This window comes from Neomonachus schauinslandi, chromosome X (assembly GCF_002201575.2).
Source record: "Neomonachus schauinslandi chromosome X, ASM220157v2, whole genome shotgun sequence".
NCBI lineage: Eukaryota > Metazoa > Chordata > Mammalia > Carnivora > Phocidae > Neomonachus > Neomonachus schauinslandi.
The window spans coordinates 65,106,007-65,133,551 of NC_058419.1; the positions used below are offsets into that span (position 1 = coordinate 65,106,007).

Sequence of the window (27,545 nt, forward strand, 5' to 3'; positions counted from 1 at the left end):
AAGATTTTATTTATTTATTTGAGACAGAGAGAATGAGAGAGAGAGAGAGAGAGCACATGAGAGGGGGGAGGGTCAGAGGGAGAAGCAGACTCCCTGCCGAGCAGGGAGCCCGATGCGGGACTCGATCCAGGGACTCCAGGATCATGACCTGAGCCGAAGGCAGTCGCTCAACCAACTGAGCCACCCAGGCGCCCCCTGTTTTTGTTTCTTTTGCTGCTTTTAAAATTCTTTATTATTAATTTCTGTCACTTTATTTTTTTAAAAGATATTTATTTATTTGACAGAGAGAAAAACAGCGAGAGAGAGGGAACACAAGCAGGGGGTGTGGGAGAGGGAGGAGCAGGCCTCCCGCTGAGCAGGGAACCTGATGTAGGGCTCGATCCCAGGACCCTGGGATTGTGACCTGAGCCAAAGGCAGACGCTTAATGACTGAGCCACCCAGGCACCCCGATTTCTGTCATTTTAATTATTATGTGTCTTTGTGTAGATCTACTTGGGTTCATCTTGTTTTGGACTTTCTGTGCTTCCTAGACCTGGATGTGCTTCCTAGTCCTGGATGTGCTTCCTAGTCCTTCCCCATATTAGAGAAGTTTTCAGCTATTATTTCTTCAAATAATTTTTTCTGCCCCTTCTCTCTTTCTTCTCCTTCTGGTATCCTTATAATGCAAATGTTATTACACTTGATGATGTCATAGAGGTTTCTTAAGCTGTTGTCTTTCTTAATTACTCTTTTATCTTTCTTCCTGTTCAGTATTGTTGCTTTCTATTACCCTGTCTTCCAGATTGCTAATCCATTCTTCTGTGTCTCCCAATCTGCTGTTGATTCCCTCTAATGTATTTTTTAATTCAGTTATTGTGTTTTTCAGCTCTGTCTGGTTCTTTTTTTTAATATTTTTTTTATCTCTTTGTTGAAGTTCTCACTGAGTTCATCCACTCTTTTCTCAAGTCCAGTGAATACATTTACGACCATTACTTTGAATTCTTTATTGGGCATACTGCTTATGTCCTCTTTGTTTCACTCTTTTTCTGTGATTTTACCTTGTTCTTTTATTTGGGACACATTCCTCTGTCTTCTTGTTTTGTCTATTTCTCTGTGTTTGTTAATGTGTATTAGGTAGGTCAACTACATCTCCTAGTCTTGAAAGTAGTGGCCTTGTGTAGAAGAGGCCTCATGGTGCCCTGTAGCACAACCACCCCTGTTCACCAGAACCAGGTGCTTCCTGTGTGAGCTGCATGTGCCCTCCTGTTGTGGATGAGCTATGATGACTGTGGGCATGCTGGTGGGCAGGGCTGGCCCTCAGCCCATCTGGCTTCAGTGACCTCCTTCACTTACTGCAGCTGCACCGGGCAGGGTTTTCTTCCCACACTGTTCAGAGGCCCTGCTGTAGCACTCACGGGCTTGCTGTTGGGTGGGTCTGGCCCCAACCCTGGTTGTCTACAGCTAGGTTCTGTGATAGCTACAGATGCAGGGAAGGGCAGGGCTGGCTCTTTGCATAGTCATCTAAGAGGCTCAGCTCTAGGAATTGCAGGGATGCTGTTGTGTGTGGTTATTTCCTCCCCGTCCCAGAGCAGGAGTCACTTTGGAGGTTCCAGCTGAGGCTGCCTGCCAGGTGTGGTGGGGCAGGAGCCACTTTGGAGGGATACCTGCCAAGGTGAGTGGGTTGAGTGGGGCAGGTCTACAGGGGAACACCAGGGCTGGGCATGTGACAGTAACAAGGTAGGTTGAAAGTGTTTAAACTGGCTCCCACAAGTGTGTGACCGTGTAGGCTGGGGAGGGCAATATAAATCGTGCCTGCCAGCACTTTTGTTCCCACAGAAATCTGTAGATCCCTGCCCCTCCAGCACATATCCTAAAATTAGTGAATAAAATTCCATCACGTATACCCCAGGTGCTTTTCAAACTGCTGCTTATATTTATATTTCAGACTGAGTTATTTAGTGTGCTGACTCTTTGAGGACAGGGACTCATTTTCCTATTTCCTTCTTGCTCTCCCAGAGTTCAGACCCACTGATTTTCAGAGCAAGATGTTATAGGGACTTATCTTCCCGGTGTGGGCCCCCAGGGCCAGGGAAGCACTTTGTGGGATCTGATTGACTGCCTTGCTCCTCTGTGCTCCTAGTTCCTTGATCTGTTATACTTTTCTTTTGATTTCTGTTTCATTGATTTCTGCTCTTCCTCCTCTTTGTGGTTAGTTGCACTGGGGGTTTGGTTTCCAACCACATCTCCATGCTTCCTACCCTTTTTGATGTAGTCTTCTATCTATGACTAGCTGTGTAAGATCTGTTCTCCAGTCTTCAGGTTATTTTCAGAGTTAGTGTGCATTACATGTAGGTGCTGACTCATTGTGTCCATGGGACAAGGTGAGCTTAGGATCCTCCCACTCTGCCATCTTCTCCTGGCCACAAGAAGTTTTGTTTGTTTGTTTTATTAGCTTCAGAGGTAAAATTTAGTTACTCATCAGTTACATATAACACCCAGTGCTCATTACATCAAGTGCCTTCCTCAATGCCCATCACCCAGTTGCCCCCCCTTCCCCCTTGCCCCAGCAACCCTCAGTTTGCTTCCTGGAGTCAAGAGTCTCATATGGTTTGTCTCTGTCTCTGATTTTGTCTTATTTTATTTTTCCCTCCCTTCCGCTATGTTTATCTGTTTTATTTCTTAAATTCCACATATGAATGAAATCATATATTTGTCTTTCTCTGACTGACTTATTTAACTTAGCATAATATCCTCTAGTTGCATTGATGTTGTTGCAAATAGTAAGATTTCATTCTTGTTGTCTGAGTACTATCACACTGTATACCACATCTTCTTTATCCATTCATCTGCTGATGGATATCTGGGCTCTTTCCATATTTTGGCTATTGTAGACATTGCTGCTATAAACATTGGGGTGCATGTGCCCCTTGACCACTATGTTTGTATCTTTTGGACAAATACCTAGTAGTGTAACTGCTGGGTCAAAGGGTAGCTCTATTTTTAACTTTTTGAGGAACCTCCATACTGTTTCCCAGAATGGCTGTACCACTTTGCATTCCCACCAACAGTATAAGAGGGGTCTCCTTTCTCCACATCCCCACCAACATCTGTTGTTTCCTGAGTTGTTAATTTTAGCCATTCTAACTGGTGTGAGGTGGTATCTCATTGTGGTTTTGAATTGTATTTCCCTGATGCTGAGTGATGTTGAGCATTTTTTCATGTGTCTGTTGGCCATTTGGATGTCTTCTTTGCAGAAATGTCTGTTCATGTCTTCTGCCCGTTTCTTGACTGGATTATTTGTTTTTTGGGGCGTTGAGTTTGAGAAGTTCTTTATAGTTTTTGGATACTAGCCCTTTATCTGATAAGACATTTGCAAATATCTTCTCTCATTCTGTAGGTTGTCGTTTACTTTTTCTGTTTCCTTTGCTGTGCAAAAGCTTTTTATATTGATGAAGTCCTAATAGTTCATTTTTGCTTTTTGTTTCCCTTGCCTTTGGAGACATGTCTAGCAAGAAGTTGCTGTGGCCAGGTCATAGAGGTTGCTGCCTGTGTTCTCCTTTAGGATTTTGATGGATTCCTGTCTCACATTTAGGTCTTTCATCCATTTTGAGTCTATTTTTGTGTATGGTATAAGCAAGTGGTCCAGTTTCATTCCTCTACATGTGGCTATCCAATTTTCCCAACACCATTTGTTGAAGAGACTTTTTTCCACTGGATATTCTTTCCTGCTTTGTCCAAGATTAGTTGACCATAGAGTTGAGGGTCCATTTCTGGGTTCTCTGTTCTGTTCCATTGATCTATGTGTCTGTTTTTGTGCCAGTACCATACTGTCTTGATGATTTTTTTAAACAATTTTATTTATTTATTTGAGAGAGAGAGAGAGACCAAGCATGAGCAGCATAAGTGAAGGGAGAAGCAGACTCCCTGCTGAGCATGGAGCCTGATGTGGACTCAATCGCAGGACTCTGGGATCATGACCTGAGCCAAAGGCAGATGCTTAACTGGCTGAGCCACCCAGGCACCCAATACTGTCTTATGATTACAGCTTTGTAACAGTTTGAACTCTGGAATTGTGATGCTACCAGCTTTGTTTTTCTTTTTCAACATTATTGTGGCTATTTGGGGTCTTTTCTGGTTCCATACAAATTATAGGATTATTTCTTCCAGCTCTGTGAAAAATGTTGATTGTATTTTGATAGGGATTACATTGAATGTTTAGATTGCTCTGGGTGTCACAGACATTTTAACATTATTTGTACTTCCAATCCATGAGCATGGAATGTTTTGCCATTTCTTTTTGTCTTCCTCAATTTGTGTCATGAGTGTTCTATAGTTTAGAGAGTACAGATCCTTTAGCTCCTTGGTTAGGTTTACTCCTAGAAATCTTACGGTTTTTGGTACAGTTGTAAATGGGATCAAGTCCTTGATTTCTCTTTCTTCTGCCTCATTGTTAGTGTGTAGAAATGCAGCAGACCTCTGTGCATTGATGTTGTATCCTACCACTTTGTTGAATTCCTGTATGAGTTCTAGCAATTTTTGCATGGAGTCTTTTGGGTTTTTAACATAGAGTATCATGTCATGTGTGAAGAATGAAAGTTTGACTTCTTCTTTGGTGATTTGGATGCCTTTTATTTCTTTTTGTTGTCTGTTGAGGCTAGGACTTCTAGTACTTTGTTGAGCAACAGTGGTGGTAATGGACATCCCTGACATGTTCCTGACCTTAGGGGAAAAGCTCTCAGTTTTTCAGGATGATATTTGCTGTGGGTTTTTTGTATATGGCTTTTAATATTATTAAGGTATGTTCCCTCTAGTCCTACAATGCAGAAAGTTTTTATCATGAAAGGATGCTGAATTTTCTCAAATGCTTTTTTGTATCTATTGAGAAGATTGTATGGTTCTTGTCCTTTCTTTTATTACTGTTGTGTATCACATTGACTTGTGGATGTTGAACCAACCTTATACACGAGGAATAAATCCCACTTGGGCGTGATGAATAATCCTTTTAATGGACTATTGGATCCCATTAGTTAGTATCTTGTTGAGAATTTTTGCATCCATGTTCATCAGGGATATTGGTCTGTAATTCTCCTTTCTGATGGGGTCTTTGCTTTTGAGATTAAAGTAATACTGCCCTCATTGAATAAGTTTGGAAGTTTTCCTTCCCTTTCTGCTTTTTGAAACAGCTTCAAAAGAATAGGTATTAATTCTTTAAATGTTTGGTGGAGGGGCGCCTGGGTGGCTCAGTCATTAAGTGTCTGCCTTCGGCTCAGGTCATGGTCCCAGGGTCCTGGGATCAGGCCTCGCATCAGGCTCGCCGCTCAGCGGGAAGCCTGCTTCTCCCTCTCCCACTCCCCCTGCTTGTGTTCCCTCTCTCGCTGTGTCTCTGTCTGTCAAATAAATAAATAAAATCTTTAAAAAAAAATGTTTGGTGGAATTCTGCTGGGAGGCCATCTGGCCCTGGACTCTTGTTTGTTGGGAGCTTTTTGATTACTGCTTCAATTTCTTTGCTAGTTATGGGTCTGTTCAGGGTTTCTATTTCTTCCTGTTTCAGTTTTGGTAGTTTATATGTTTCTGGGAATGCATCGATTTCTTCCAGATTGCCTAATCTGTTGGCATATAGTTGCTCATAATATGTTCTTATAATTGTTTGTATTTCCTTAGTGTTGGTTGTGATGTCTCCTTTTTCATTTATGATTTTATTTATTTGGGTCTTTCCCTTTTCTTTTTGATAAGTCTCGCTAAGGGTTTATCAATCTTAATAATTCTTTCAAAGAACCAGCTCCTAGTTCCTTGGTCTGTTCTTTTCTTTTAATTTCTGTTTCATTGATTTCTGCTCTAATCTTTATTATTTCTCTTCTCCTGCTGGATTTAGGCTTTATTTGCTGTTCTTTTTCCAGCTCCTTTTGGTGTAAGGTTAGGTTGTGTAGTTGAGACTTTCCTTGTTTCTTGAGAAAGGCCTATATTGCTATATACTTCCCTCCTAGGACTGCCCTTGCTGCATCCCAAAGGTTCTGAACTGTGGTGTTTGCATTTTTGTTTGTTTCCATGTGTTTTTTAAATTCTTCTTTAATTTCCTGGTTGACCTATTTATTCTTTAGTAGTATGCTCTTTAACCTCCATGTATTTGCGTTCCTTCTACATTTTCTATTGTGATTGAGTTCAAGTTTTAAAGCATTGTTGTCTGAAAATATGCATGGAATAATCTCAGTCTTTTTGTACCGGTTGAGACCTGATTTGTGACCCTGTATGTCATCTCTTCTGGAGAATGTTCCCTGTGCACTTGAGAAGAATATGTATTCTGTTGCTTTAGGATGGAATGTTCTGAATATATATGTGAAGTCCATCTGGTTCAGTGTGTCATTCAAAGCCCTTGTTTCCTTGTTCATCTTCTGCGTAGATGATCTGTCTACTGCTGTAAGTTGCGTGTAAAAGTTCCCTACTATTACTGTATTATTATCAGTGTGCTTCTTTAATTTTGTTATTAATTGGTTTATATAATTGGCTGCTGGCGAGTTAGGATAAATATTTACAATTGTTATATTTTTTTTTTTGGATAGACCCTTTTATTACGATATAGTTTTCTTCTTTATCTCTTATTACAGTCTTTGGTTTAAAAGCTAGTTTGTCCAGGGGCACCTGGGTGGCTCAGTCATTAAGCATCTGCCTTTGGCTCAGGTCATGATCCCAGGGTCCTGGGATCGAGCCCTGCTTGGGCTCCCTGCTCTGTGGGAAGCCTGCTTCTCCCTCTCCCACTCCCCCTGCTTGTGTTCCCTCTCTGGCTGTGTCTCTCTGTCAAATAAATAAATAAAATATTTTAAAAAATAAAATCTAGTTTGTCTGATAAAAGGATTGGTACTCCAGCTTTCTTTTGATGTCTATTAGCATGATAAATGGTCCTCCACCCCCTCACTTTCAATCTGGAGGTGTCTTTGGGTCTAAAATGAGTCTCTTGTAGACAGCATATTGATGGGTCTTGTTTTTTTTTTTAAGATTTTATTTATTTATTTGCCAGAGAGAGAGAGCACAAGCAGGGGAGTGGCAGGCAGAGGGAGAGGGAGAAGCAGACTCCCCACTGAGCAAGGAGCCTCATGTGGGGCTCGATCCCAGGACCCTGGGATCATGACCTGAGCCAAAGGCAGATGCTTAACCGACTGAGCCACCCAGGCACCTCACGGTCTTATCCAATCTGATACCCTGTGTCTTTTGATTAGAGCACTTAGTCCATTTACATTCAGAGTAATTATTGAAAAATATGAATTTAGTACCATTGTATTACCTGTAAAGTCACTGTTTTGTAGATTGTGTGTGATCCCTTTTAGTCTCTGTTACTTTTGGGATCTCTCTTTGCTCAACCATCCCCTTTAATATTTTTTTGCAGTGCTGATGTAGTGTTCACAAATTCCTTTAGTTTTTGTTTGTCCTGGAAACTCTATCTGTCCTTCTATTCTGAATGATAACCTTGCTGGCTAAAGTATACTTGGCTGCATGTTTTTCTCATTTAGCACATTGAATATGTCATGCCAGTCATTTCTGGCCTTCCAGGTCTCTTTGGACAGGTCTGCTCTCGGCCTTATGTGTCTACCCTTGTAGGTTAAGGACCTCTTGTCCAGAGCTGCTTTCCGGATTTTCTCTTTATCTCTGAAATTTGCAAGCTTCACAATTATATGTTGAGGTATTGATCTATTTTTTATTTTATTTTATTTATTTATTTGACAGAAAGAGACACAGAGGGAACACAAGCAGGGGGAGTGGGAGAGGGAGAAGCAGGCTTCCCGCGGCACAGGGAGCCCGATGTGGGACTAGATCCCAGGACCCTGGGATCATGACCTGAGCCGAAGGCAGATGTTTAACGACTGAGCCACCCAGGCGCCCCTGCATTGATCTATTTTTATTGATTTTTGAGGGGTGTTCTCTGTGCCTCCTGGACTTGAATGCTTGTTTCCTTCCCCAGATTAGGGAAGTTCTCAGCTATAATTTGTTCAAATAAACTTTTTGCCCCCCTCTCTCTCCCTGCCTCTCTCTCTCTCTCCCCCTCTCCCTCTCTCTCCCTCTGCCCCTCCCCCTCCCTCCCTCCCTCCCTCTTCCTCTCTCCCCTCTTCTGGGACCCCTGTTACTTCGCTTTATGGTATTGCTGATTTCTCGAATCCTCCCTTCGTGATCCAGTAGTTGTTTTTTCTTTTTCTCAGGTTCCGTATTTTCCATCATTTTGTCTTCTATATCACTGACTCTTCTGCCTTGTTTATCCTTAGCAGTTAGAGCCTCCATTTTTGACTGCATCTCAGGAATAGCATTTTTAATTTTGGCCTGATTAGATTCTAGTTCTTTTATTTCTCCAGTAAGGGATTCGCCTACTCTTTTTTCAAGCCCAACTAGTATCATTATAATCGTTCTGAATTCTAGTTCTGACATCTTACTTATATCCATATTGATTAAATCCCTGATAGTGAGTACTGCCTCCTGTTCTTTCTTTTGGGGTGAGTTTCTCTGTCTTCATTATGTCCAGAAAAGATTAGATGAAAGAGAGAGAAAAGACAAAAATAGCAAAAACAACACCAGAAAAATACAAACAAAACAAATCAGAAGTAAAGAGAAAACAAAATAAAAAATGAAACGAAGTAAAACAGAACAAAACAGTAAATTAGATCCTGGGTTTATTGTGGTTTGTTTATTTAAAAAAAAACAAAAAACTAGATCCCAAATTAGGAAAGTAAGAAAAACTTATATATACAAAAATAAAATACAATGAAAGGAAACCAAAAATAAAATATATATGTATACATAATGTAAATATAAACATAAAAGTTAAAAAAGACTTAAAAAAGAATTGATTAAATAAGGAAATAGCTGGAAACAATAATAGAACTGAAAGACTAAAGAATTAAAAAAAAACCCCCACAAATGCTATATACTGTTTTCTCTAGAGCTGAGGTTTTGCAATTCTCTGTGATCGGTAACCTTGGTGTTAGCTGGTTGTTCCTGTTGGTCTTCTGGGGGAGGGGCCTGTTGCACTGATTCTCAGGTGTTCTTGCTGTGGTGGAATTGTCCCTCCCTTGCGAGGAGGCCTGTCTCAGTGTAAGCGGCTCCCAGATTGCACTATGTTTTGCTCCCTGCAGGCTTTCATCACCAATGGGGGGATAAAAATTGCAGCACCCCAATCTCTAGCCTGGAGTTGAATGTTCGCACCTCCCATTTTTCAGTGAGCCCCCACAGAAAATCAGTCAATCACTCTTGTTTCCCTGGTTTCCGTCTGAACTCTGTATTCACTCAGCCTATGACTGAGTGTTTTTCTCTCAGGTACATGACCCTGTTTTGAGTCTCCAAACTTTACAGACTCCTGTGGTGCAGACCCGTGCCATTCCTCCCAGGGGAAGGAGGGGCATCTTGGCATGCTTCTGCCTTTTGCTGGGCCCTCTCCTGGAGAGCAGTTACCCGACCGTGCAGTGGTTCTGCAGTGGTTCATGGTTTATGGCAACATCGAGCAGAAAGCTGCCTCCTCGGGACACCTGGGTGGCTCAATCCCTTAGGCATCTGCCTTCGGCTCAGGTCATGATCCCAGGGTCCTGGGATCGAGTGCTGCATCGGGCTCCTTGCTGAGTGGGGAGCCTGCTTCTCCCTCTGCCTGCAGCTCCCTCTGCTTGTGCAGTCTCTCTCTCTCTCAAATAAATAAAATCTTAAAATAAAAAAAAGAAAAGAAAAGAAAGCTGGCTCCTAAGCTTGCTGTTTGCAGCCGGCTTCCTTGCTCTGATGCCTGGGAACTCTGTCGCAGTCAGGCACCCCCATTCTTTTTGTGACCCCGGGAATCCTGAGACCACCCTTTCCCATATGGGATTTTGCCCCGCTTCACCACTTGAGCACCTTTAAGGCAGGGATGTTCCCCACTGGAGCAAACTTCTTAAAGTTCCGATTTTGCCTTCCACTGCTTGTAATACTTTCTGGTAGCTGGATTAAGGCAGCTCCCTCTTCGCTTTGGTTTTATCTTCCAATATATTGCCCTGGGTTCACATTTCCTCATCTACCTTGCAAAAAGTGGTCTCTTTCCTATTTGTAGAATTACAGCAATTCTTTTCTCAGATCTCTGGTTGATTTCTCTGGTGTTCAGAATGATTTGTTAACTATTGAGCTGAATTCTAGGAACCAGATGAAATTAGGGTCCCCTACTCCTCTGTCATCTTAACTCCTTCTGGCCACATGAAGTTTTTTCTTTTTCTTTTTCTTTTTTAAAGATTTTATTTATTTATTTGACAGAGAGAGAGACAGCGAGAGAGGGAATACAAGCAGGGGGAGTGGGAGAGGGAGAAGTAGGCTTCCCACAGAGCAGGGAGCCCGATGCGGGGCTCGGTCCCAGGACCCTGGGATCATGACCTGAGCCGAAGGCAGACGCTTAGCGACTGAGCCACCCAGGCAACAAGAAGTTTTAAATAGGACTTATCTTATATGAGATCTAGAGTAGTTAGTGAAATAAAAGCTGAACTTGAGCTAGCTATGAAATGTAATGGTGGATGCTAACCTATTAGAATATAGAAGATGGGTAGTAATCAAGTAGGTTTTATATTTTTTTTATTATTTTAAACCACGTATAATACAAATGTTACCATTTTAACCAGTTTTAACTCTACAGTTTATCAAGTAACTTTTTATTTTATTTTTTAATTTTATTATGTTATGTCACCATACAATACATCATTAGTCAAGCAAATTTTTAAATCACAGTGTGAATCCCACCATTATGCCACATTGTAGTTCTTAATAGAACTAGGTACCTGTCTGCCCTCTTGTTTCCTGACTTAGTGGAAAATCTCCTTCTTTTTTTTTTTTTTTTTAAAGATTTTATTTATTTATTTGAGAGAGAGAATGAGAGAGAGAGAGCATGAGAGGGAGGAGGGTCAGAGGGAGAAGCAGACTCCCTGCCGAGCAGGGAGCCCGATGCGGGACTCGATCCCGGGACTCCAGGATCATAACCTGAGCCGAAGGCAGTCGCTTAACCAACTGAGCCACCCAGGTGCCCGGAAAATCTCCTTCTTGTTCAAAGCTTAACCCTTTTCCTGTGTTCTGCATCCCATACCCATTGGCTCTATCAGTCATGACTTCTTGCACCTGTATTTTTTTTTTTTACAGCTTTTTTAAAAGATTTTATTTATTTGACAGAGAGAGAGAGCACAAGCAGGGGGAGGGGCAGGCAGAGGGAGAGGGAGAAGCAGGCTCCCCGCTGAGCAGGGAACCCGATGCAGGGCTCCATCCCAGGACCCTGAGATCACAACCTGAGCCAAAGGCAGACGCTTAACTGACTGAGCCATCCAGGTGTCCCTTGCACCTGTATTTTTTAAAATTAAGATTTTTTAAGAGCAGCTTAAGGTTCACGGAAGAATTGTGGGGCAGATATGGAGATTTCCCTTATACCCCTTGCCCCCGCACATGGGTAGCCTCTCCCATTATCAACATTCCCCACCAGAGTAGTACATTTGTTACAGTGGATGAACTTGTATTGACACATCATAATGACCAAAAGTATATAGTTTATATCAGTATTCACTCTTGTTCTTGTATATTCTCTTGGCTTAGACAAATATGTGATGATAAGTATCCATCAGTATGGTATCATAAAGAGTATTTTGACTGTCCTAATAATCCTCCATACTCTGCCAATTCATCCCTCCCCCCAACCCTTGGTAACCACTGAATTTTTTACCATTTCCATGTTTTGCCCTTTCCAGAATGTCATATAGTTAGAATCATACAGTATGTAGAATTTTCAGGTTGACTTCTTTCACTGACTAATAGTACTTAAAGTTTCTCCATGTGTTTTCATGACTTGATAGCTCATTTCTTTGTAGTGCTGAATAATATTCTATTGTCTGGATGTACCAGAGTTTCTTTATACATTTCATGTATTGAAAGACATCTTGATTGCCTCCACATTTTAGCAATTATGAATACAACTCCTCATAAACATCCATATGTTGATTTTTGTGGAGACATAAGTTTCCAGCTCCTTTGGGTAAATATCAAGGAGTGTGATTGCTGGATCATAAGGTAAGAGTATGTTTAGTTTTGGGCACCTGGGTGGCTCAGTCGGTTAAGCGTCTGCCTTCGGCTCAGGTCATGATCCCAGGGTCCTGGGATCGAGCCCCACATCGGGCTCCCTGCTCGGCGGGAAGCCTGCTTCTCCCTCTCCCACTCCCCCCTGCTTGTGTTCCCTCTCTCGCTGTGTCTCTCTCTGTCAAATAAATAAATAAAATCTTAAAAAAAAAAAGAGTATGTTTAGTTTTGTAAGAACCTGCCAAATAATCTTCCAACCTGGCTGTATCATTTTTCATTTCCAAGAGCAATAAATGAGGGTCTCCATTACTTCACATATTCATCAGTATTTGGTGTTGTCAGTATTCTGCATTTTGGCCATTGTAATAGTCATGTAGTAGTATCTTACTATTGTTTTAATTTGCATTTCCCTGATGACACATCATGTAGAGCATCTTCTCTTTTTTTCTTTAAATAGGAGACTTTTTTTTCAAATTTTTAATTTCTAGTTAACATACAGTGCAATATTGGTTTCAGGAGTACAATTCAGTGATTCATCACTTATATACAACACCTAATGCTCCTCATAACAAGTGCCCTCCTTAATGCCCATCACCCATCCAGCCCATCCCCCACCATCCTCCCTCCATCAACCCTCAGTTTATTTTCTATCATTAAGAGTCTCTTATGGTTTGTTTCACTCTTTTTCCCCCTTCCCATATGTTCATGTGTTTTGTTTCTTAAACTCCATATAGGAGTGAAATCATATGGTATTTGTCTTTCTCTGACTGACTTATTTTGTTTAGCATAATACACTCCTAGCTCCATCCACATTATTGCAAATGACAAGATTTCATGCTTTTTGATGGCTGAGTAATATTCCATCGGGTATATACCACGTCTTATTTATCCGTTCATCAACTGATGGACATTTGGGTTCTTTGCATGTTTTGCTATGTTGATAATGTTGCTGTAAACATCAGGGTGCATATACCCCTTCAAATCTGTATTTTTGTATCCTTTGGGTAAATCCGGTAGTGCAATTGCTGGGTCATAGGGTAGTTCTATTTTTAAGTTTTTGAGGAAGCCCCATGCTGTTTTTCAGAGTGGCTGCACCAGTTTGCATTCCCACCAACAGTGTAAGAGAGTTCCCCTTTCTCCACATCCTTGCCAACACCTGTTTTTCTTGTGATGTTAATATTAGCCATTCTGACAGGTATAAGGTGGTATCTCATCGTGGTTTTGATTTGTATTTCCCTGATGATGAGTGATGTTCTACATCTTTTCATCTGGATGTCTTCTGTGGGAAAATGTCTGTTCATTTCTTAACTGGATTATTTGTTTTTTGGGATGTTGAGTTTGAGAAGTTCTTTATCAATTTTGGATACTAACCCTTTATCAGATAATGTTATTTGCAAGTATCTTCTCTTACTCCATAGGCTGCCTCTTAGTTTTATTAATTGTTTCCTTCCTAGGGAACATTTTCAAAAGCTTATGTAGCATTCGTACATCTTCTTTAATGAGATGTTTGTTAGGTCTTTGGCCCATTTTTTAATCAGCTCATTTGTTCTCTTACTGTTGAATTTTAAGAGTTATTTGCATATCTTAGAGAACAGTCATTTATCAGATGTGTGTATTGCACATTTTTTCTCTTTGTCTGTGGCTTGTCATCTCACTCCCTTGACTTTGTTTTTCACCAAGCAGAAGTTTTTGATTTTAAGGAAGTACTACTTACCAGTTATTTCTATCATGGATCAAGTCTTTGGTATTGTATCTAAGAAGTCACTATATCCATGGTCATCTAGGTTTTCTCCTATGTTTCCTTCTAGGAGTTTTATATTTTTTCCTTTTACATTTAGGTCTGTGATCCATTTTGAATTAATTTTTGTGAAAAGTGTAAGGTCTGTGTCTAGATTAGGTGGGTTATTTATTTATTTATTTTAGCTCATGGGTGTCCAGTTGTTTTAACACCATTTTTTGAAAAGACTGTCTTTTCTTCATTTATTTTTATTTTTTAATTTATTTATTTTTAGAGAAGAGAGAGAGTGAGCAAGTGGGGGGAAGGGCAGAGGGAGGGAATCTTCAAGCAGTCTCCCCACTGAGTGTGGAACCTGACGTGGGGCTCAATCTCATGACCCATGAGATCATGACCTGAGCCAAAACCAAGAGTCCAATGCTTAACTGACTGAGCCACCAAGGTGCCCCCCTTTCTCCATTAATTGCCTTTTCTCTTTTGTCAATGATCAATTGACTATATTTATGTGGGTTATTTCTGGGTTTTCTGTTTGTGCCATTGATATATTTGTCTGTTTTTTGGCCAATACCACACTCTTGATTACCATAGCTTGAACCTGGGTAGTGACAATTATCCAGTTTTGCTCTCCTTCAGTATTATGTTGGTTTTTCTGAGTCTTTTTCCTCTCCGTGTAAACATTAGAATGACTTTGTCAATATCCATAAAATTACTTGCTGGGATTTTGACTGGGCTGCATTGAAACTATAGATGAAGCTGGGAAGACATCATGACAGTATTGAGTCTTCCTATCCTTGAACATGAACTATCTCTCCATTTCACTAGTTCTTCTTCTTTTTTTAATATTTTATTTATTTGTCAGAGAGAGAGAGAGAGAGAGCACAAGCAGGGGGAGTGGCAGGCAGAGTAGGCAGAGGGAGAAGCAGGCTCCCCGGTGAGCAAGGAGCCCAGTGCAGGACTCTATCCCAGGACCATGGGGTCATGACCTGAGCCCAAGGCAGCCACTTAACTGACTGAGCCACCCAGGCGTCCCTCGCCAATTCTTTGATTTCTTTCATTGGAGTTTTGTTAGTTTTCCTCATATTGATCTTGTACTTATTTTGTTAAATTTATACTTAAATATTTCATTGGGGGGGATGCTAATGTCAGCGGTATTGTTTTTTATTTCAAATTTCTCTTGTTCAGTGCTGGTATGTATGAAAGCAATTGACTTTTGTATATTGAATTTGTATCCTGTCACCTTGGTATAATGGCTTCTTAGTTACAGGAGTTATTTTGGTTGATTCTTTTGGATCTTTTACATAGATAATCATGTCATCCATGAACAAAGACAGCTTTTTTTTCCTTCCTTCCCAATGTATATGCCTTTTATTTCCTTTTTATCTTATTGCATTAGCTAGAACTTCTAGGATGATATTGAAAAGGATTGGTGACAAAGGCCATTCTTGTACCTGATCTTAGTAGGAAACCTTGGAGTTTCTCATCATTAAGTATAATGTTAGCTGTAGGATTTTTGTAGACATTCTTTATCAAGTTGAGGAAGCTCCCCTCTAATCCTAGTTTACTGAGAGATTTGATCATGGATAGGTTTGGATTTTGTCAAATGCTTTTCCTGTATCTATTGATAAGATAATGTGATTCTTTTTTTAGCCTATTGTTAGGATAGATTGCATTAATTGATTTTTAAATTTTATTTTAATTCTAATATAGTTAACATACAGTGTTATATTAGTTTCAGGTGTACAGTATAGTGATTCAGCAATTCCATACATCATACAATGCTCACCACAAGTGTACTCCTTAATCCCCATCACCTGTTTCACCCATCCCCCCACCCACCTCCCCTTTGGCAACCATCAGTTTGTTCTCTACTGTTAAGAGTCTGTTTCTTGGTCTGTCTCTCTCTTTTTTCCTCTGCTTATTTGTTTTGTTTTTCAGATTCCACATATGACTGAATCATATCCTTCTCTGGCTGACTTATTTCACTTAGCATTATGCTCTCTAGCTCCATCCATGTCATTGCAAATGACAAGATTTCATACTTTTTTATGGCTGAATTATATTCCAATGCATACATATACCACATACATGTACTACACCTTCTTTATCCATTTGTCTATTGATGGATACTTAGGCTGTTTCTGTATCTTGGTTATTGTAAATAGTGCTGCTATAGACGTAGGGGTGCATGTATCCATTTGAATTAGTGTTTTTGTATTTTTTGGGTAAATACCCAGTAGTGCAATTACTGGATGATAGGGTAGTTCTATTTTTAACTTTTTGAGGAATATCCATACTGTTTTCCACAGTGGCTGCACCAGTTTGCACTCCCAATAACAGTGCAGGAGGGTTCCTTTTTCTCCACTTCCTCACCAACACTTGTTGTTTCTTTGCATTAATTGAGTTTTAATATTGAACCACCCTTGCATGCTTGAAATAAATCCTCATTGGTTGTGGTATATAATTATTTTTGTACATTAATGATTTAATTTGCTAATATTTTGTTTAGAATTTTTGCATCTGTGTTCATGAGAGACCTCAATCTATAGTTTTCTTATGTCTTTGTCTGTTTTGGGTATGAGGATAGTGCTGGCCTCGTAGATTGAACTGTGTGTATTCCCTCTGCTTTATCCTCTTTTTTTTAAAGATTTACTTACTTAATTTTAGAGAGAGAGCTGGGGGAGGGGCAAAGGGAGAGGGAGAGAGAGAATCCCAAGCAGACTCTCTCCCGAGCATGGAGCCCAAGACCGGGCTTGTTCTCACAACCCTGAGATCATGACCTGAGCCCAAATCAAGAGTTGGACACTTAACCAACTGAGCCACCCAGGCACACCCCCCAAGTCCACTTTCAAATAACACTATACCACTTCATGGGTTGTGTGAGTAACTTAAAAAAATATTCCTAACTTCTGTCTCCCATCCCTTGTATCATTTCTGTCATTTATTTCATTTATATTTAAACATACATAAATGCATACACAATTGAATACATTGTTAGTATTATTTTGAATAAACTGTTATCTCTTAGGTAAATTTAGAATAAGAAAAATAGGGGCACCTGGCTGACTCAGTCAGTGGAGCATGCAGCTCTTGATCTCAGGATTATGAGTTCGAGCTCCATGTTGGGTATAGAGATTACTTAAAAATAAAATCTTTTTTTTAAAGATTTTATTGATTTATTTGAGAGAGAGAATGAGAGAGAGAGAGCACATGAGAGGGGGGGAGGGTCAGAGGGAGAAGCAGACTCCCTGCTGAGCAGGGAGCCCGATGTGGGACTCGATCCCGGGACTCCAGGATCATGACCTGAGCCGAAGGCAGTTGTTTAACCAGCTGAGCCACCCAGGCACCCCTTTTTAGGTTTTTTATTTATTTATTTGACAGAGAGAGACACAGCAAAAGAGGGAACACAAGCTGGGGGAGTGGGAGAGGGAGAAGCAGGCTTCCCGCGGAGCAGGGAGCCTGATGTGGGGCTCTATCCCAGGACCCTGGGATCATGACCTGAGCCGAAGGCAGAAGCTTAACAACTGAGCCACCCAGGCGCCCCAAAAATAAAATCTTAAAAAGAAAAAGAAAAGCATTTATTTTATTTTCACTTATTTCTTCTTCAGTGCTCTCCCTTACTTTATGTGGATCTAAGTTTCCGACCTTTCTTATTTTCCTTGTCTCTAATGAACTTCTTTTAACATTTCTTGCATGAAATTCCCTTAGTTTTTGTTTGTCTGAGACAGCCTTTTTTTTTTTTTTAAGATTTTTATTTATTTATTTGACAGAGAAAGACACAGCGAGAGAGGGAACACAAGCAGGGGGAGTGGGGAGGGAGAAGCAGGCTTCCCGCCGAGCAGGGAGCCTGATGCGGGGCTTGATCCCAGGACCCTGGGATCATGACCTGAGCTGAAGGCAGACGCTTAACGACTGAGCCACCCAGGTGCCCCTGTCTGAGACAGTCTATTTCTCCTTCACTTTTGAAGAATAATTTCTCAGGGTGCAGAATTTTAAGTTGGTGGTTTTTTTTCTCTTCACACTTTAAATATTTCACTCTCTTCTTGCTTGCATGGTTTCTAAAGAGAAGTTGGAAGTAATTCTTACCTCTCTTCCTCTCTGAGTAAGGTGTTTTATTCCTCTGGCTTCTTTCAGGGTTTTGTTTTGTTTTGTTTTTAATCTATGACTTTCTATAGTTCAAAGATGATATGCCTGAGTATCTTTTTTTGGCATTTATCCTGCTTGATGTTCTTGGAGCTTCCTGAATCTATGGTGTGGAGTCAGATGTTAATTTGGGGAATTCTCAATCTTTACTGTTTTAAATATTTCTTCTATTCCTTTCTCTCTTTTCCTTCTGGTATTCCCATTATGTGTATGTTACATCTTTTATAGTAGTTGACCTATAGTCCTTGGATATTCTGTTCTGTTCTTTTTAGTCTTTATTCTCTGCTTTTCAGTTTTTGAGGATTCTGTTAATATATCCTCTAGCTCAGAGATTTTTTTCCTCAGCCATGTCTAGTGTACTAATAAGCCCATCAAAGGCATTTTTCTTTCTGTTACAGTGTTTTTCATTCCAGCATTTCTTTTTGGTTCTTTTTTTTTTTAGATTTTATTTGCGAGAGAGAGAATGAGAGACAGAGAGCATGAGAGGGAGGAGGGTCAGAGGGAGAAGCAGACTCCCTGCTGACAGGGAGCCCGATGTGGGACTCGATCCTGGGACTCCAGGATCATGACCTGAGCCGAAGGCAGTCGCTTAACCAACTGAGCCACCCAGGCGCCCGTCTTTTTGGTTCTTTTTTAGGATTTCCATCTCTCTTTTTACAGTGCCCATTTGTATTTGCATGCTGTATAATTTATCCATTAGAGCCATTAGCATATTAACTATAGATTTAAAAAATTCCCTGTCTGGGGGCACCTGGGTGGCTCAGTTGGTTAAGCAACTGCCTTCGGCTCAGGTCATGATCTTGGAGTCCCTGGATCGAGTCCCGCATCGGGCTCCCTGCTCAGCGAGGAGCCTGCTTCTCCCTCTAACCCTCCCCCCTCTCATGTACTCTCTCTCTCTCTCTCTCTCATTCTCGCTCTCTCAAATAAATAAATAAATCTTTAAAAAAAAAAATTCCCTGTCTGATAATTCCAACATCCTTGTCATATCTAGTTGTGATACTTGCTCTGTGTCTTCAAATCATGTTTTTTTTTTACTTTTGGTATGCCTTGTAATTTTTTTTTCATAGCCAGACATGATGTACTGGTTAAAATGAACTTCTGTAAATTGGCCTTTAGTAATGTGGTGGGAAGGGGGTACGTTCTATGGTCCTATGATTAGGTCTCAGTCTTTTAGTGAGACTATACCCCTGGACTATGAACTTCACAAGAGTTTCTCAGCTTTTTCTCCCCCCTTAGGGGACAGGATAGCATCTTCTTTCATTTGAACTAATACAGTAGCCTTTCAACTGGTTCACTTACCACCATCCATATAGTACACTCTCCCTATTACCTCTATAACAGTTTCCAGGGGTTTTTTTGGAGAGTATTTTTTTAAGCTTTATTTATTCATTTAAGAGAGGGAGAGAGAGCGTGCATGTGAGTTGGGGGAGGGGGCAGAGGGAGAGGGAGAGAATCTCCAGCAGACTCCCCACTGAGTGCAGAGCCTGACACAGGGCTCAATCCCAGGACCATGAGATTATGACCTGAGCTGAAATCAAGAGTCGGATGCTTAACCAACTGAACCACCCAGGCATCTCTCTGTAGAGTATTAATAAGAATAATTGGGGAAAATTAAATTTGGGAACCTTGAGGGTAAACAAAATTAAATTTTATTTTTTACATCAGGGTATCATGATCTATGAAGGATCTGAGGGCTTTATTCTACTTATAAGCTAATGAGTTAGCCTGCTATGGTTTCATAGATACTGGCAGAAGAAGTGATACTCCTGGGTCGGAGTTAAAGGACTTTATTATTCACAGCAACAACGGTATACAGAGTATCAGCACTTTCTTGCACCATTTCCCTAAGCCCCACTTTCCATAGGACGATGCAATGAAGGCCAATGGTTTGCATTATGGGAGAGTATCTCCAAGCTTTGGGAAATCCTTCTATAAAGGGTTGTAAGCATGCATGCCCTTTGGTTTGGAGGAGGTATATTTCTATCTTCTAAGACTATACAAACACCCTTGAGAAAATCATCCAGAACCAAGGTAGTCAATTCCTCGGCACGCAGCATGTGCAGAAACACAAGAAACCTATGGAGAATTGTCTCCCAACACAGGACTTCTCATAGACTTTAACATGCTGGTATATGTTATCTTTCAAATCCAGTAGTGGGCTGTGATATGCAGAATTTCCCAAATTATTGGACTATTTAATGGAGGATTTTGCTTATATTCTATGGAACATACTTTTGAAAATAGTGGCATATAAAAAAAAAAAAAAGAAAGAAAATAGTGGCATATAGACTAAAGCCAAAATTCCTTAGTTTTCCATTCATTCACTCTTTACTACAGACACGTAACCACCTTTCTAATATTTATATTACATCATACACTCTTATTTCAGCATCGTTGCTTGTTTCCTACAACATGAAGTATCCTTACTCCCTTTCTCTCCTCTCTTAAAATTCTACGTACCTTTAAGCCTCATTTCAGATACTCCCTTGCAGCCTTTTCAGATCCTCTAGATGAAATGTGAGTCATCCCTTTTCTTGTGTTGTCATACTATTTTCTTATATTTCTATTATACATGTATCCACATTCTACCTTATAGTAGAATTAGCCCTATAGTTATTTGACGGTTCCTCTTAGAATATAGTCACTTAATTAAGAGCAGAGTCAACATCCTGTAGCTGTCAGTGTTGAGTACATAATGGGTGTTCAGTAAATATCAAACAGCCTAATGTTCCCATTTTACAGTATGTCATTGTGCCAGTCATATTCCAGTCACAGCCCCATAAATCAAAACCAGTACATTTATAAAACATGCTACAACCCAAAAGATTAGTGCATTTAGCCTTTATTAGACCACAGGAAACAATTTCTAGAGTTTAAGAAATTGCTTTCTCAGGCGCCTGGGTGGCTCAGTTGGTTGGGCGACTGCCTTTGGCTCGGGTCATGATCCTGGAGTCCCGGGATCGAGTCCCGCATCGGGCTCCCTGCTCAGCAGGGAGTCTGCTTCTCCCTCTGACCCTCCCCCCCTCTCATGTGCTCTCTCTCTCTCTCAAATAAATAAATAAAATCTTAAAAAAAAAAAAAGAAATTGCTTTCTCATTGTCTATTATTCAAGTTGGGATTGTTTTAGAAATTAAAAACTGTAATTCCACTTATTTTAACAATATACACAAAGAATTTCTCTTAGTGATTTATAAAAATACAAAACTAGTTTTCTTCTACATCAAATAGCTTTTCATAATTGATGCCCATTTTAGAACTATATTTAGAGTTAGTCGTATAAGGATGGTAGTATGTCCATTTGTGGAAGAAATTCAAATCTTGGGACGCCTGGGTGGCTCAGTTGGTTAAGCATCTGCCTTTGGCTCAGGTCATGATCCCAGAGTCCTGGGATCAAGTCCTGCATCAGGCTCAGCGGGGAGCCTGCTTCTCCCTCTGCCTGCCGCTCCCTGTGCTTGTGCATGCGTGTGTGCATTCTCTCCCTCTCTCTCTTTCTCTCTCTCTCTCTGACAAATAAATCTTTAAAAAAAAAAGAAATTAAAATCTTTCTCCAAACAGTAGTGTCATATGCCACAGTATATGTGGGAAAATATATATAACATGTAATGTGCTATCTTTGCCAACCTTAAATATAAAATTCACTAGTGTTGAGTACACTCATATTGTTGTGCAACCAATCTCCAGAACTCTTTTCATTTTGTAAAACTGAAACTCATTACACATTAAATAATTCCCCATTCCCCCTTCTCACAGCGCCTGGCAACTACTATTCTACTTTCAGTCTCTATGAATTTGACTACTGTAAGTACCTCATATAAATGTAATTGTATGGGGCGCCTGGGTGACTCAGTCTGTTAAGAGTCTGCCTTCGGCTCAGGTTGTGATCCTAGGGTCCTGGGATCGAGCCCCGCATCGGGCTCCCTGCTCAGCGGGGAGCCTGCCTCTTCCTCTCCCTCTGCCTGCTGCTCCCCATTTGTGCTCTCTCTTGCTCTCTCTCTGTCAAATAAATAATAAAATCTTAAAAAAATAAATGTAATTATACAATATTGGTCTTTTTGTGACATTTGTATTATGTCCTCAAAGTTTATCCATGTTGTAGCATGTGTCAGAATTTTTTTTTCTTTTTTGAGGCTGAATAATGTTCCATTGTATGTATATAGCACATTTTATTTATCCATTCATCTATTGATAGACACTTGAGTTGCTTCCATCTTTTGGCTATTGTGAGTAATGCTACTGTGAACGTAAGTGTACAAATATCTCTTGGAGACCCTGCTTTCAATCCTTTTAGGTATATACACCCAGAATTGAAATTCCTAGATCATGTAATAGTTCTATTTTAGTTTTTTAAGGAACCTCCATCTTGTTTTCCGTAGTGGCTGCACCATTTCATACTCCCACCAACTGTACACACAGGGGTACCAGTTTCTTTACATCCTCATGTAAAGTTGTTTTGTTTTGTTTTGTTTGATAGTAGCCATTCTAATAGGAATAAGGTAGTATTTCATTATAGTTTTGATTTGTATTTTCCTAATGATTAGTGATGTAGAGCATCTTTTCATGTGCTTGTTGCCCAGTTTATCTCTTTTTGAGAAACATCTATTCACATCCCTGCCCAGTTTTTAGTCTGTTTAGGGTTTTTTGGTTGTTGTTGGGTTTTTTTTGTTGTTGTTGTTGTTGTTATATTGTGGATATTAACCCTTTATCAGATATATGATTTGGAGATATTTTCTCCCATTCCATAGATTGCCTTTTCACTCTGTTGATTGTATCTTTAGTCTACAAAATATTTTTAAAGGGCTGATTTGGTATAAAGTTGTTACACTAGTAATTATGAAAATACAAGTTACAAGAATGGTGATGTACAATATTTACCCATTATATGAACTTTTGGTAAAAATACAGAGAAATAGATACCTTCCTAATTGATGGGTAGAAGTATAAATTGGTACAGCCACTTTGGAAAGCAAGTTGACTCTATCCATTTTAATTTAAAACATTTCTACCCTATGACCTAACAAGTCCATTTTTTGGAGAAAAACTCTCACCAGATATACAGGAAGATATATATGTGGCTGTTCATTGCAACATTATATTTATTTGGAAAAAACTAAAGTCCAGCAATAGCATAGTTACTTGGTAATCTATAAGAGTGAGGTTAATACACACACACACACACAAACACACACACACTATCACAGATAGATCCCTCACACATGGCTGCATATAAAAAGCAATTTGTAGAATATTATAGTTAATATGATACCATTTGTGTTAAAGCAGACGCAAAGCAATATTGTGTTTTCTGTTAGTATACACACATGTATATGAATAAATTCAGAAGGGTCTAGAAATAATAGTGGCTGCTAGAATTGACTGCAGTTGGTCCTTATAATCCTGTAACTTTTTTTATTTCATAAGGGAAGTGGATTCATATATTACCTAGATTTTTACACATTTTTTAAAAAATCCAAAAGTGGTATAGTTAAATATTGAAGATTTTGTCCTAAGGGCACCTGGCTGGCTCAGTTGGAAGAACATGAGACTTTTGATCTCAAGATCGTGAGTTCGAGCACTCCCACATTGGGTGTAGAGATTACATATACACATACATACATACAAATAAAAAAAAAAAGATTTCGACCTAAAATTTGGGTAGCAGTTTGGTGGAGTGAACACAGTCCAGGGTCTGGTTCTTAGCTTTTCAGACTCAGAAATTGAATTTTTAACAATGTAGCCGGAATTTATCTAGTTCTGGAGACCTTGTGCACACTCACCAAACTAAAAATCTGTCAATGAATCGTGGATCACCACATCAAAAACTAATGATGTATTGTATGGTGACTAATGTAACATAACAAAATAAAAGTAAAAAAAAAAATCTGTGGACGTTGGTAACTAAAGGACTCAGCTATTAATTCATTAATTTGCCATATTATATTGCCAAGGAGACCAAAATAATCATATCCATTAATCACTATACCCTCCTTCCTTATGGGAAAGTCTAAAAAATTACTGTTAGAGGGTTCTATTGTGAGTATAGAATCAAAGCAAGGGAGTTGGATTGTTTTATTGTCTGATGTCCTTAAATTATAAATGTCTTATACAAGCTAATCTCCCTTATAGGGTTACCTGTTGAGGGGACCTGAATGTTTGCATCTGTTGGTCAACATCTTTTCCCTGGACTTAGACTTTTTCTTTCCTACAAATACAGTTATATCGGGAAAGATATAATGCAGATGAGTCAGTTATGGTTTCTTTACCTAAATAATTCCAATGTTGTCTTCTTTAAGCATACCATGGTCACATAGAGAATGTGATGCTTATCAGTAAACATTTATGAAACTTTTAGAATTAACTATTTCTGCATATGACTACTATTTTGTATTTTTTTTTTTTAAGATTTTATTTATTTATTTGACAGAGACAGTGAGAGAGGGAACACAAGCGGGGGGAGTGGGAGAGGGAGAAGCAGGCTTCCCACAGAGCAGGGAGCCCCATGCGGGGCTCGATCCCAGGACCCTGGGATCATGACCTGAGGCGAAGGCAGATGCTCAATGACTGAGCCACCCAGGCGCCCCTTGTATTGGTTTTCACTGCAATTTTAGAGCGCTATCTTGTTTACTCCCGATTGAGAATGTACTTTACTTGGAGCTTACTTCAGCTACAAAAGGCAGTTTTAGTTCTTGCAAATGTATTTTTTTTTACATAATTTCTGAACAGATTAAAATGTTTGTGATATGGGAGATTTTCCATTCTAAAGGAGTAGAGTGTACGTTTCTTAGCCAGGAATTAATATTTGGTCAGTAAAGTGTACTAATTAAGGTCACAGGCAGTCTTGGGTTTGAATCCTGACTCCACCACTTTTCATTTTCCTTAGGCAAATCACTTGACCTACCTAAATCTGGGCTTCCTCGTCTTTGTAAAATGCCTAAATTTCAAGGTCGTATTTGCTGTTAAGATTATTTTCTTGATAACTTATATTTTCATGGACTTATTTTTATTCAGCTAAACATGAATTCAGCTCCAACTTTCATCAACTTTCCTGCAAAAGGGAAACCCAAGCGAGGTGATACATATGAGTTGCAGGTGCGTGGTTTTTCAGCTGAACAGATTGCCCGGTGGATTGCTGACAGAACTGATGTCAACGTAAGTTTCCCTACCTTGTAGAAAGTTACTTTTCCATTATCCACTTCCAGTCTTAGTGGGAGGTCCTAATTGGTCTCATCCCCATATCACTGAGGTGGTAATGGTCTGGCAGCCCCTTCATAAATAGCATTTAATAGAATCATCCTGATGAAAGAGTGAAATTATAAAACATTTTCTATTACCTTATTGGATTCAGCATGGAAACCACTCTTTTGACCTTATTTATTAAGTCCATGGACTATCTAGTGATACTTGGCAAATAATTCTTAATCTAAAAGATGTTATGTTGTAGTTAAACAGAATATTGTACCTATCCCATCCCATTTTGGGATACATTGTAGACTATTTTGATTAGGATGAAAAGAAGTATGATTTTTCCTGAAAATATAACCACACTAATTTTTTTTAATTTTTGTTTAAATTCCAGTTAACATACAGTGAAATACTAGTTTCAGGTGTAAAATATAATGATTTAACATTTCCATACAACACCCGGTGCTCATCACAACAATAACCACACTAATTTTGATTGCTTTCATTTTGAATTAGTTTGACCTATATAATTAACAAGTAAATTCCATGCTTAAAACATTTTTCTTTCCTTTCCATTAGATTAGAGTAATTAGACCCCCAAATTATGCTGGTCCTCTTATGTTGGGATTGCTTTTAGCTGTTATTGGTGGACTTGTGTATCTTCGACGAAGCAATATGGAATTTCTCTTTAATAAAACTGGATGGGCTTTTGCAGCTTTGGTAAGTGAATTTTAGAACAAAAATTGTTTGCATATATACAATATTGTATGTCACATATATATAAATTAAAAATTTTTATAAGCTTAAAATAAAAGACTAATAAGATGTATTTTAAATAACAGCATCCCTATATTTGATTTTTTTCAATAGAATTTACACGTTTCTCAGGAGTACTGTCTTGTGTAAGTGAAGACAAAAGTGTTTCAAATACTGATACAGTAAACTATTTAGGAGATAATTATTTAAAAAACTTTGATAATTTAAATAATTCTGTATTTAGATAAGTAGTAAAAAACAATGATTTTTAAATACTTTGAATGTAATAAATATATCTAGAAGGGTAACAACCTCAGAAAATAAACCACCTCAAAACTTTTTAAAAAATTGTTTGCATACAATATTGTATTGTTAGGTAGCATTTTGTTTTATTTCCTACCTGTGAGAGGGATTTTATATATTTTTATTTCATGCCTTAAAATCAGTTTGTTTCCTCCAATATCTTATTAGCATGGCCCGAGTTTGGAGGAACTTGTTGTACTCCTTTTTTGTCCAACCTAAATGATAGAATGTCACCCCTAAGAAAATATGCAGTTCTTTTGAAAATATTCTCATAAAAGGCTCTTCAGTTTTCAATTTTTAAACATCTTTCAGCTTATTTATAGTTTTAAAATAGGGGTTTCCTTTTGGAGTATTATTGATTCTCATGAAATACAAGCCTTACTCAAAAATTATTCATCTAAAAAAATTTGTTCATGTATTACTTGAGCAGACATGCTTTTTCATAAACCTATTAATCTGATCAGTATAGGAGCAGCTGCACCATGATATGAGTATTTCCTTAATTTTTGTTTCCTAGTGTTTTGTGCTTGCTATGACATCTGGTCAGATGTGGAACCATATAAGAGGACCACCATATGCTCATAAAAATCCGCACACAGGACATGTGGTAAGGGAAGTTCAGAATTTCTTTCCATTATATACCAAAGTTAACCTTAATAATTATTATCTTGTGACACCATTGCCGAGATGTGAAGGAACTAGGTTTAGTTTTGACTTTTCATTCTGTCTTGGATGATAAGCTTCAATTTCTGAAACGTGCTCTTAAAAGTGGAAAGTTCTTTATCCTTATCACATTTGGTGAGTCCTTCTGACTAAGCTGGCTAAGAATGAAAGTCAGCTTTCAACTAAATAGAGATGAAATGCTCAAGTACTTGCACATCTCCTGTTTCTAGCCACTGTGCTAAGTATTATTAGATACAGTGATAACAAGAAAAACAATCTTTGTCTTCATGGAGTTTACATTATTGTACCTCATGGTCTTGTACACTGAAATATTAGGTTTCTCATATATTCTGTTGTTGAGAACATAGTGTAAGTACAATGAAAAGACAAATGAATAATAAATAACACAGAAATAATGTTTATTTTTCTCCAGTTTATTGATGAATGCCACAGACCCAATGCTTATATACATCAGGTGAATTAATAATTTCATAGGGCTCAAAAATAGCCCATTTTAGGATTAGAATACCAAAAGTTAATGTATATTTAAATACTTAATTTTGTCTTTTTTCCTCCCCCCAGAATTATATCCATGGAAGCAGCCAAGCCCAGTTTGTAGCTGAAACACATATCGTTCTTCTGTTTAGTATCCTCTTTTTATAATAAGTCCTTGGTGCTGCATTTAAATTTATCTATCTATATGTTTTTATTTATATTGCTCCTGTTTTCTGGATTGCAGGACTTCCTAAATCT

General features: G+C 39.1%; 1 protein-coding gene across 4 annotated transcripts in view; it reads left to right on the forward strand.

Annotated features, from left to right (window-relative positions):
- Nucleotides 1–27,545, forward strand: part of MAGT1 (magnesium transporter 1) — a 60,353-nt gene that overhangs the window by 20,919 nt on the left and 11,889 nt on the right. For 3 of the 4 annotated variants that reach the window (XM_021688102.1, XM_021688243.2, XM_021688166.1), the window contains exons 4-8: nt 24,897–25,037; nt 25,650–25,790; nt 26,647–26,736; nt 27,226–27,267; nt 27,375–27,438. In XM_021688102.1, the coding sequence (XP_021543777.1) occupies nt 24,897–25,037; nt 25,650–25,790; nt 26,647–26,736; nt 27,226–27,267; nt 27,375–27,438 (478 nt within the window). The remainder of the gene's footprint in view (nt 1–24,896; nt 25,038–25,649; nt 25,791–26,646; nt 26,737–27,225; nt 27,268–27,374; nt 27,439–27,545) is intronic. The other variant, XM_021688030.1, reaches the window with a different exon arrangement.